The sequence below is a fragment of the Chiloscyllium plagiosum genome, chromosome 5, assembly GCF_004010195.1.
Source record: "Chiloscyllium plagiosum isolate BGI_BamShark_2017 chromosome 5, ASM401019v2, whole genome shotgun sequence".
Taxonomy (NCBI): domain Eukaryota; kingdom Metazoa; phylum Chordata; class Chondrichthyes; order Orectolobiformes; family Hemiscylliidae; genus Chiloscyllium; species Chiloscyllium plagiosum.
Genome location: NC_057714.1, coordinates 5,325,826 through 5,337,820, shown reverse-complemented (window position 1 = coordinate 5,337,820; position 11,995 = coordinate 5,325,826). Strand labels below are relative to the sequence as shown.

Sequence of the window (11,995 nt, the reverse complement as noted above, 5' to 3'; positions counted from 1 at the left end):
GGCTGGTACAATTGCAACATTTAAGAGGCATTTGGATGGGTATATGAATAGGAAGGGTTTGGAGGGATATGGGCCGGGTGCTGGCAGGTGGGACTAGGTTGGGTTGGGATATCTGGTCGGCATGGACGGTTGGACTGAAGGGTCTGTTTCCATGTTGTACATCTCTATGACCTTATGACATAAGGCCTCCATTTGGCACCTAATCCATAAAATAATCAGTCGATTGATATATGTCTCCTTCCATATAATTCTATTGTTTAATCAGTATTCTTTAATTAGCTTAAAGAATTTAAGTGGGTCGGCGCAATATGTGATTTTGTTTTCTTTAGTCTTTAATTGGATGTGATTATCAGCATTTGCTGCCCATCTCTCGTTGCCCTTGAACTGGTTGTCTTGCTGAGCATTTTCAGCAGGCAGGAGTCAGTCATGTTACTGTGGGTCTGAAGTCACATGTAGTCCAGGTAAGGATGATAAATTTCCTTCCCTGAAGAACATTAGTGAACCAGCTAGGTTTTGTGGTCACCCTCATTAACACAAGTTTTCAACTTCAGATTTGTCGATTGAATTTAAATTTCACAAGCTAAGTTGGTGGATTTTGAAGCCATCCCATGAGAGTTAGTCTAGTCCTCCGGATTACTAAACCAGTGATATTGCCACTACACTCTGGTATAACATGAGGAAAGGTGATCTGTCTTTTCTGCATCAGTGTCTCAGAAAGGATGTATCTACGACTATTAGAATGGTGAAGATGAGGTCAAGGACAGTTTTTCCTTCTGGTTCCCTCAGTACCTCCCACAGACCCAATCTATGTACTTTTAGGATTCAGCCAAGTTGGTTAGTGGTGGTGTTACCAGGGTATTTCTCACAATATACATTGAAGAATTCCACCCAGAATACATTGTGCCCTTGCCCACTCAGTCCTTCTTTCAGTGGTACTCTATGGAGGAAACCTGATTCACCAGCCAAGGAGGGTAGTAGGAAGTAATCCGAGGACATTTCCTTGCCCACATTTGACCTGAGGCCTTGAGACTCCACGGAGCCTGGATTTATTGTTGAGGAATACCGGGGATCTCCCTTCTGACTCTCAACCCTGGTTGGACTGAATTGCTAGTGGAGTGTGACATACCAAGATTGGTTGTGTTGGTATTGAGGCTATTGTCATACTCTCAGAATCCTACCTTCCTGACAATGTCATGCTGTTGCTTGCTCTTCTTATGTTGGCATAAGCCCCCTGATGTTATTAAGGATGACTTTGCAGCATTGACAAGGCTGAGTTTTACGTTGCCATTTCTGGTGCCTGGCTTAATGTAAGGTGTTCATTCCTTTCTTTATACTTTGTGGTTGTTTGATACAATTGAATGATGTGCTAAGCTATTTCAGAGGACATTTCAAAGTCAGCTGCATTGCTGAAGGCCCGGAGTCACATGTAGGACAGACCAGGTAAGCAATGCAGCTTTCCTTCCATAAAAGATGATAGTGAACCAGATGGATTTTTCTACAACAATCAACGTTGATTTCATTGGTAACTATTAGACTAGCTTTTGATTCTAGCTTTATTAATTGAATTCAAATTTTCACTCCTGTGCTGAGATTTGAACCCATGACCTCAGACAATAAAGCTAATTGTCTGGATTGTTAGTTCAATTATGTCACCACACGCAGTCAATTACAACAATTAAGAGCAAGAGCATTAAGTTGATCTACCCTGCTCTTCTACAGATCTACTCAGTTAAAAAAAATTAAGGAATGGTTCATTTTCTTGCAATCTCACTCCTATGATCCTGGGGGATGCCAGTCACAAATTAATTACGCTGATTAGTGGGAGATTTGATGCCACTGAATTTACATGGAAAAGTATTTGTTGAAGCCAGTGCAGTGTGTAGGACATTCTGTGTACTGCATCTAGATTCTGGCAATAGCTATAGCTTCTGCATTTGTTGATATAATCTTTTTGTTATATTTCCATGATGTCAGTCTATTGTTTAACAGATTGCTGATGTGCTTCAGACTGAACATTGGCTCCTGCAGTTGTGTATAACTTTTATACATTTTATAATTTCCTGTTAATTTCTTTTGGTTCTCTTGTTTAGACACATCGTACAGTAGAACGTTACGCCAATATCACGGTTGGGTCGTTAGAGGTGTCTTTGCAGTAAGTTTTTTTCTTTTCAAAATATGGCTTGTATATTTGAATATTCCTTTTTCCAGTGAAACCATGAATAAATGCAATTGCCTTATTCTCACATTCACAGTTGGCATTAAGAGCAGCTCCATTTTATGAAGGCTTTATGGCAGCTCTTGCTGTAAATGAAGGAGATGAACAGAATGAGGCTTTCTATGAAGGAATGAAGAGAGATTTAAGCCAGTATCTTCCAGCCATGGGGAAGCAAATAGAGATCTTGGATGCTTTGTATGAAGAATATAATTTAGAATCCGATGAAGTGGTATAATGATAAATTACTGTTCCTCATAATGTTGATTGAAAAGGAAGAAACATGACATTTTTCGGTCACCTTTCACCAAAAATGAAATGTGCAGTAAAATATTAGTTCCTGTTTTGGCCAAGCCCTTTGCTTTCAGTTGAACTACATTCTGTTAAATTCCAAAACTTTATGTGTGTGCTCTGTAATGGACGATGGAGGTATATTTCTGCATGCGTGTTTGAAGGTAGTGGCATATTTAGTGAGTGCTTTTCATCCAAGTATATTGGAGTTCAGATATGTCACCTTATTCCTTGAAAACCTCCTAGCAAAATGACCACCAGGGCCTGAAAATTTACAAATTAACTTGAAACACTGATCACTATTCATGTTTGCTGTCATTGCGAGTTCATCCTGAAAATAATTGCTTGTTCTCTATTTTGTAAATTTGAGTTCTTAATGTCCTCTAAAAGTGATTGATACGAAGATTTTTCTTTGTATTGAATCTGCTTGAATATGGTACATTTCACATGTTAGAGATCATGCAAAGACACAATGAGCTTAAGCAGTTGAGTGGTGTCCACCAATGCTGGAGAAACCTCAGCAGGTCTGGCAGCATCTGTGGAGAGCAAAATAGGATAATGTTTTGGCTAATTTAGTTCTTCGCTGAAGAAGAATCAAATAAGACTCAAAACATAACTCTGTTTCTCTGTCTGCAGATGTTGTCAGATCTGAGTTTCTCCAACATTTTCTGTTTGTTTCAGATTTCCAGCATCTGCAGTATTTTGCTTTTCTTTGAGCCACTAATTGATATAATGATTAAAAAATATCACCCAAAAGCAGATCCAGTCAGTCCAAATCTAATAATGTATGAATTTAATATAATTTATGATGTGATAGAGAATTTTGATTAAATCAATGGACATAAATTTAATCTATTTCATAACCTGCACAGCTTTAATGTAATTATGTTTTAAATATGATTTGTGGAGACTGCCACTGAACTTTATTTAACATGAAAGCTAATTTGAGAATGTTACAGCAGAAACACTTCTGACCTCTGCTCGAAGCAGCAGAGTTGTTTCAGCTAGGTCTGTACACACTAATCCATGCAACTCTCCCTACTTTAACTGTTCCAGTCCAATGTTTCTGAAGTGAAGTGATAAGTTGAAACAGTATTCTACCTGATTATGTAAAGGGACAAAAGAATTAATGGCCAAGGCACGTGCCAAAGTAATCCATCTCCAATGCAATACAATGCTTCTGTAGACAACTGACTGGAACACAAGGTCAACTCCAAACCTAATTGGGGAAAAGGCCTGAGCTATAAAAGAACCTAGAGAATAAGTTGACATGAACATTTCAAAATTATTACTCAATGAAAAGAAGTTGCCAACACTCACTTATCACCTGGGGTAACTGAACTAACTTAACCTAGTCTAGATTTTAGAAGTCTTTCTACGATGCAGTAAATGGACTTAGCCTGTAATTATAGCCATGAGACTTTATTTAACTGAAATTGCACTGTGTGTACCTGTTGTGTGTGTGTGTGTGTGTATATACATATATATGGATAAATTTTGTACTTATTTAATAAAATGTTGCATTTTTATTATATTTTTTGATATAATTGGATTGTTAATGGGAATACGTTGACAATCACAGCATCTTAAGGAACTTCCAGTTCAGAATCAAATGACTGCTAGAAATGCAAGAGAAAACAAATTGGCATTCAAATACATTTAGATCTTCAGACAATCCTCCTTTTTATATAATTATAGGACAAAGAAACTGACCCAAATTCACAGGAGGTATGCTTCCTCAACACTGATCGAGTTCAAAATTACAAGATGCTAATTAACTTAAAGGAGAGGTGATGCTGTAGAGGTATTGTTAATTGAGCATTAGATATACCTTCGAATCTAAGTGCTGGGGAAATTAATGGGGCTAAAATCTGATAAATGTTCGGGGCCTGATTACCTACACTCCATTGTGCTAGTAGAGGTGGTCATGGAAATAATGGATGCATTAGTTGTCATTCGCCAAAGTTCCATAGATTCTGGAACCATTTTAGCAGATTGGAGGGTGGCAGATATCGCTCCACTATTTTAAAAAAAAGGTAAAGAGGGAATGGGGAGTTGAAGTAGTCAGTGTAACATCAATCAGTAGTAGCGAAAATACTGGAATATGTTATGAAGCATGTGTTAACAGGACACCTAATAAGTACCAACAGGATTGCACAAAATCAACATGGATTCATGAAAGGAAGACTATATTTGATAAACCTAGTGATTTCTTTTGAGGATGTAATTAAAATAAATGAAGAAATTTAAATGAAATCATGTACAATAAATGAGGGAGCACCAATGGGTGCAGTGTATTTGGATTTCCAGAAAGTTTTGATGAAATCCCAAATCAGAGATTTTTGTGTGACAACAAGGCATTTGTAGGTGATTAACCAGCATGGGTTGGGAATTGGTTAGCAAACAGCAAGTATAAAGTAAGCATAAGAGTGGATAGTGGTGACAAGTGGGAGCTGCACGGGTAAATGCTTGGGGTCCCAACTATTCAAAATGTATATCAACAATTTGGATGAGGGAATCCAATGTAATTGTTCATATTTGCTGATGACACAAAGGCATTGAGAGTGGTGAAGTTGATTTAAAAATATTCAAGATTATGTAGGCAAATTTAATGAGTGGACAAATGCATGGCAAATGCAGTTTAACATAGATAAGAGTAAATGTATCAATATTGGTAGGAAAAACAGTGGTGGAGTATTGTTTAAGTAGTTATAGATTGTACATATAAATGTACAAAGTAGTCAGCATATCCTTATCTACCAGTCACTGAGAACAAGCATGCAAATGCAGCAAATTGTTAGGAAAGTCATGGTATGTTGGCTTTCAGTGCAAAAGGGTTGGGTATAGAACAAGAAAGTCTTACTGCAGTTGCACAGGACCTTGTTGAGATAAGACCTAAACAGTGCAGTTTTGATTTCCTTACCGAAGAAAGGTTGTACAAAGAGTCTTAGGATATGAGGTGGGTCATATTGAAGTGATTTCTTCATTCAAAGCGCGGTGACCCTGTCAAATTCCCTACCACAGAAGACTGTGGAGACCAAGTTATTGAAAGAAGAAGATTCTTAGAAACAAAATGTATCAAGAAAAATGGGGAAAAAGAGAGAGATTGTGTTAAGGTGGAGGACCAGCCATGATTATGTTGGATAACAGAGTGGCCTCAATAGGTTGAATAACCTACTCCTGCTCCTATTTTCTGTTTCTACATGGGACTGATGAGCAAATTTCAGAACGATAATGTTTGCCAGGCAGCAAACACAAATTTTGTGAAAACAAATAAGCAATTCGTAAGCAATAAATTGATCGTTTAAAAAAATGAATTTGGCAATGACTATTTTAAAAAGTACCAAGCAGCAGAACTACCTAATGACACCATTTTCAATTATGAAGCAGAGCAAAAGAGAGAAAAAGACCATGTCGCAAGTCCTGATTACCAGAGAAAAGTGGAACCTAGGTCTGAGCTAAGAACTTGAGTTTAACTAACACCATACTGCTGCGACTGCACATTAGCCATGTGAAACAGTTAGCTTAACCATTTCTTCAAATATTTAATATATGTTTCCCCTCCAGGGCAAGTTGAGGTAGATTGGGTACTTTTCAAGGGGCGGCATGGTGGCTCAGTGGTTAGCACTGCTGCCTCATAGCACCAGGGTCCCAGGTTCAATTCCAGCCTCGGGCGACTGTCTGTGTGGAGTTTGCACATTCTCCCCGTATCTACGTGGGTTTCCTTAGGATGCTCCAGTTTCCTCCTACAGTCCAAAGATCTGCAGGTAAGGTGAGTTGGCCATGTTAAATTGCCCATAATATTAGGTGCATCATTCAATGGGAAATGGGTCTTCGGAGGGTCACTGTGGACTGATTGGGCCGAAGGGCCTGTTTCCACACTGTAGGGAATCTAATCTAACCTAATCATAAGTTCACTGTGCAGGCTTCATGCTGAAATAGGGTTAATCAAAGCCAGATCATAACTGCCTGATGAGATCATTTCTCACTGTACATTGTGGAAAATTAGGAATCGTTCTAAGGCTATATCTGGCAAAATGAGTAGTATTTGTCACTAACAGGATGCACTAATAGATACTCTGCATCTTTCACAATTGAGTACTATGATATATGAATTTCAGAGCCAGTGTGATACCAAGTGTGTGCTGCACATTCTTAAGATAGATCTTAGCAAACAGCACGTCCATTTGGGTATTCTCAATCAGTGAGGTACTGACAATAACTAACAGCCAACACTTACAAATGTCCCACATTCAATGTGACTCTGCACTTGGACAGTATTTGCTACATTATCCTGTGTGTGTAAAAACATTTTGGTGACGATCAGTTTAGAAATTGTTCTCATCTCAGTCCTAAGACGTTTGCCCCATATTCTTCGACTGTGACCCCTGGTTTTGGACTCCCTGCCAAGGCGGAGATGATCTTGAATATACCCTGTCTACTCTGTTTAGAATTTTAAAAGTTTCCATGAGATAACTGCTCCTTCTTATGAACCCCAGCAAATATACTCCAAACTGATTCAAACTATCCTCATCTGCCATCCTAAGGATCAGTCTGGCAAACTTCCACTGCACTCCCTCTACAGCAGAAACATCCTTCCTTAGATAAGTAAACCAGACATTGTACACTATTTTCCAAATATGATCTCACCAAGGCCCTGTGTAATTGTAGCAAGATATCCCCACTCCAGTACTCTAATCTTGTCACTATGAAAGCCCCCATTTGCCCCCTTCACCACTTGCTGCACTTGCACGCTTACCTTTAGCAACATACATGAAGACATCCAAGACTCATTGCACATTTCCCCCCTCTCAGTTTATAGCTATTCAGATAACTGTCTTGCTGTTTCTGCTACCATAGTGGATAACCTCTCTTTTATCCACAATACTGCGTCTGTAATGCACTTGGCCACTTAGTCAACTTCTCCAAATCACATTGAAGCATCTCTGTGTATTCTGTGTCATGTACAAATTTGGAGGTATTACATTTAGTTCCTCATTGACATAATTTTGATATGTTGTGAATAACTGGGATCCAAGCACTGATCCCTGCAGTACAACTGCCTGCCATTCTGAAAATAACCTGTTTACTCTTACTCTGTTTCCTGTGTGTCAACCAGTTTTCTATCCATCTCAATACACCACCCACAATCCCATGCCCTCTGATCTTACATGCTAATTTCTTATGTGGGACTTTGTCAAAAACCTTTCCTGAAAGTCACAACATTCATCGATTCCCCTGCTCAACCTTACCAGTTACATCCTTGAAGAGCTCCAGTAGTTTTGTCAAGCATGATTTCCTGTTTGTAAATCCATGCTGACTGTCAAACCCTGCCACTGTTTCAAAGTGTTCCGTTATGAATTCTTTCAAAATGGACTCTAGCATTTTCTCCACTACCAATGTCAATTGATTGATCTATAATTCCTGGTTTTGTCTCTGCTACTTTTTTTTAAACAGCAGGGTTACATTAGCTACTCTCCAATCTTAGGAACTGTTCCAGAGTCTACAGAATCTTGGAAGATGATCACCAATGCATCCACTTCCTTAAGTACTCTGTAGATGTAGATTCTCAGGTCCAGGGGAATTATTGACCTTCAATCTCATCAACTGCTTCATCATTTACCCACTCATTCTTATTTCTATCAGTTCCTCCCTTTCACTAAATGCTGTGTTTCCCAGCATTTCTGGTATGTTATGTGTCCTCCTTTATGAACACAATACCAAAGTATGTATTTAGTTGGTCACCCATTTCTTTGTTCCCCATTATAAATTCCCCTGGGAATGACTAACAGGGATCTTCACCTAGCTTTCTCTTGACATACTAATAGACACTTCTTCAGTTAGTACTTATGTTTCCTGCACATTTACTCTCATACTCTCCACTGTAATCAATCCTTTTTGTCTCCCTTTGCTAAATTCTGAACTGCTCCCATCCTCAGATCTGTTTTTATTTTCAAACCAATTTATAACCTCTTCCTTGGTATCAATGCTGTCCTTTACTTCCCTTAAGCCATGTTTTGGCCACCTTTCCCATTTTACTTTTGCACCAGACAGAAATGAGTAACGTTTGCAGTTTACCTATGCATTCTGAATGATTGCCATTACCTTTCAGTTAACTGTCAGTCCATCATTAAATAGCACATACTTCATTGGCAATACATCTACCAAGCAGGGTACATTTGTTGATATATCAGCACTCTACTCTCAGGCAATATGAACATTGTTTTCTGCTGGGTATTTCATGCAAATTGCCCTGCTGAGTGCAAGATGAAAGTATTTGTCACAATGTTTTTTTTAAAACAATAATTATGTTCTGTATTATTAAAGAGTTCATTATTCCCATTTTTGAAAACCTTTTCTCAAATGCAACCAACCATATTGAGAAGCTGGCTGGGCTTTAGATTGGTCAGCTTCTGGTAGCCATCCATAAGCAGGAAATGGTGAAAGAGGCAAAGATTGGGTGTTAAGTTGAAGGTGGAGACAGGATTTGCTGCAAGAACTCAGTAGGGACATTGCTGTTGGTTGGGAACCTGGAGAGAGATTGGCAGAGGCTGGGGTAATGTTAGGGATGGGTTAGAGCGAGTCGTCCTTTGAAGAACGTTGGGGGGTGCAGGAGACATTAGTGCAACAGTAATGTGGGGAGAGATGCAAGAGGGGGCATTGAAGATGGTAGCATGGGGAGGGGCTGGAGAAGTAGGCAGTCAATGGGGATCGTTTATTGTTGGGGGTGAGGATGGAGCCAAAGTTCAGAGGTCAGTTGGGCCATTGATGGGGAAGGGGAAGGATTTTGAAAAGAGTATTAATTTGGGAGGGTTAAGGCAGTTATTGATTTGTGGGGGACCATTGGAGAGGTCTGAGGGTGAGGTGAATCATTGATATCTTAGTCTAATATGGACTAATTGATGCTGATTGATTGACATAATCAGTCAGTAGCTCTGTCATTTTATACTACTGTGGCCATAACAGAAATCAAACTCTCCCAAAGCTGAGGTTGCTATCCTATATCAAGTCCTATTCCCCATCACCTCACCGACCAACAGTATATTGTCTCCAGGTTCTTCAAATCTTCAGGTCAAAAATCCTAAAATTATAACTTGATGCAAAGCAGGAGTCAGTGATGGCTCTATGTATTTATCCAACTCTTTTGAAAGTTATTGATGTGCTTTTCCCATCCTTGCTGAAAGTACACTCCAGATAATAACCACAAAATATTCAATGGTATGATTAAATCCCTGTAGCCTTGCCTCCTTCAATCTGTGAAAATTAATATAAGGTTTGCTAGATGATAAAAGAGCATGGTCCACCCAGTTTGCTTTCTGTGTTTGCTAATGGTCATGCAGATTTTCAGCTCTTCTAAAAAGATTCAACGTTATTCTGTTCACTCAATTTTTATTTGAAATGATTTGCTTTCCTTTTTCAGGAGAAAAAGCAGCAAGTGACAGCTTGCAAGTCTTCATTACTGTTAAATGAGGTTCAGTTTTGGTAAAGGTCAAATTTTCTCCTTATGGTCTGTTTCAAAATGCAAGATTTGATGCCATAGACAAGAATAATCTGTACGCTTATTCACGCAACCAAACTGGTACCCTTGCATGACACAAGTTGTTGTAAGTGCGGGAAATAGAAATGCAGTTTTTGAAGCATGCTTTATAATACTGTTACCACATTCAACTCCATCATCAAATCTTCAGCAATTAGGGTCTGAAGACAATTGAATGTGTAAGCTGGCATGTTGCTCAACTTCAACTGGGAACTAGACATCGCCTCATTGATGTCTCACCAAGAGCAATTCTATTCAGCTCAATACTTGGATGAATTTCTTGTGGTGACAAATGTGACCTCACCCCTCCCTAGCTCTGCGAGCACCTCCACCCCACAATCCTCCAAAATATGACCATACAAAGCAGGAGCAGGTCATTCAGCTCCTCATTCTGTCATTTAATAAGATCATGGCTGATCCAATTGTAATCTCAAATCTGCATTCCCACCCACCCACCCACCGATGACCTTTCATCCCCTGAATAAGGATCTATCCATCTTTATTTGCCTTAAGAATATTCATGAATAAGAAGAGAGTTCCAGGATTCTCAGCCCTCTGAGTGAAAAATAAATTGCCTAATCGATTTTAAAATGGGCAATCCCTGATCTTTAAACATTGACCTGCAGATTCCCCCATAAGAGGAAATTTATTTTCTGTCATTACTCCAGATATGGTCTCCAGTTCCCTTTGTAACTGAAGCATAATCTCCATACTGTGGTATTCAACTCCCCTTTTGATAAATGGTAAAATTCTATTAGTTTACCTCTGAATTCAGCCACTTCTCTGCAGAGCTCCCCTTGTGGCCTTGCAGAGGTAGTTTGCTGTGCCTGTACATTAACCATTTTTGATTCTTTCCCAAGGGTACCCAGGTCCCTCTGCAGGTATTTGCATTCTTCCAATTCTGGTCATGGAACGTCTTCAAATTTATGTGGCTGGCCTACAGTCGTTTTGCCCAAAAACCCTGGAATTCCCTTCACAAACTTCTGCATTGTTTTCCTCCTCGAGCAAGTTGTTGAAACCTACTTGTTTGACTAAGTTTTTGGTCAGCTGCCCTAATATATCCTAACATGGCTCTGTCATTTTGTTTTCTTGTGAAGCTTTTTGGATTGTGTTATCAAATTAGCGGTTCAATTTGAATGCATATTGGTGTGTTCTAATGCACTGGTGCAATTCCTATCCTTTCTGTGTTGTTCTACATAGTAAGCAGTCTGGAAGTTGGGGAATTGTGGATTCGGAATGATTTGAGATCCTACTTAACCATGTGAGCAATATGAATTTGGTCCAAACCGTCTCAATAACTCAGCTGATGAGATATAGCTGGTCATCCCACATGCAGTATTCACATTCAGTCATTTGATTTCAAAACTAGGTGGAGGATTATTGAATATTGAGAAGGAAGAACAAGAGAGAGCAATGACTCAGAGCTACAGCTGAGGGTGAAAGCTGAGTGAGACAAGGCTCAGAAAAACCAGGAGGGTGCAGAACCCCAATTTGCTGCACAAAGAGGTGAAGCAGAAATGTTTCAACTGAGTCCTCGGAGTCCAGAGATCATTATCAACTCTGAGATCATTATCACTAAAGATGAAGGCCAGAGCATCGATCATCAAACAATCTCCTGTCCACTGAAGCAGTCCCATCTGTTCAATCACATCTTTATCACTCCCTTAATCTCCAACCATTTTTTGCACGGATGAAAGGAATCTCAGTTGTGTGCCTTGAATCTTGACTACACTTATTTATAAAAGCATGTCATCAAAGGGAAATAGAGCACATCATTATTGAGAAGATGCCCAATGATCCCACTCAATGTTTTGAATGACATGGTGCCTCTGCATTCAGCCATATCTCTGCAGAGCTCCCCTTGTGGCCTTGCAGAGGTAGTGGCAGGCCGCTCACTGCTCCTTTCCTGAAGTCACGATGTATGTGACATCAGACTTGTCGTGGAGGTGTCAGTG

At 39.4% G+C, this 11,995-nt stretch overlaps 1 protein-coding gene across 3 annotated transcripts in view; it reads left to right on the top strand.

The window, feature by feature from the left end:
• plekha8 (pleckstrin homology domain containing, family A (phosphoinositide binding specific) member 8) overlaps positions 1-4,037 on the top strand; it is a 63,357-nt gene extending 59,320 nt beyond the window's left edge. For all 3 annotated transcript variants that reach the window (XM_043689509.1, XM_043689510.1, XM_043689508.1), the window contains exons 13-14: positions 2,091-2,152; positions 2,253-4,037. In XM_043689509.1, coding sequence (XP_043545444.1) covers positions 2,091-2,152; positions 2,253-2,450 — 260 coding nt within the window. In that variant the 3' untranslated portion in view covers positions 2,451-4,037. The remainder of the gene's footprint in view (positions 1-2,090; positions 2,153-2,252) is intronic.
• Positions 4,038-11,995: the final 7,958 nt, after the last annotated feature.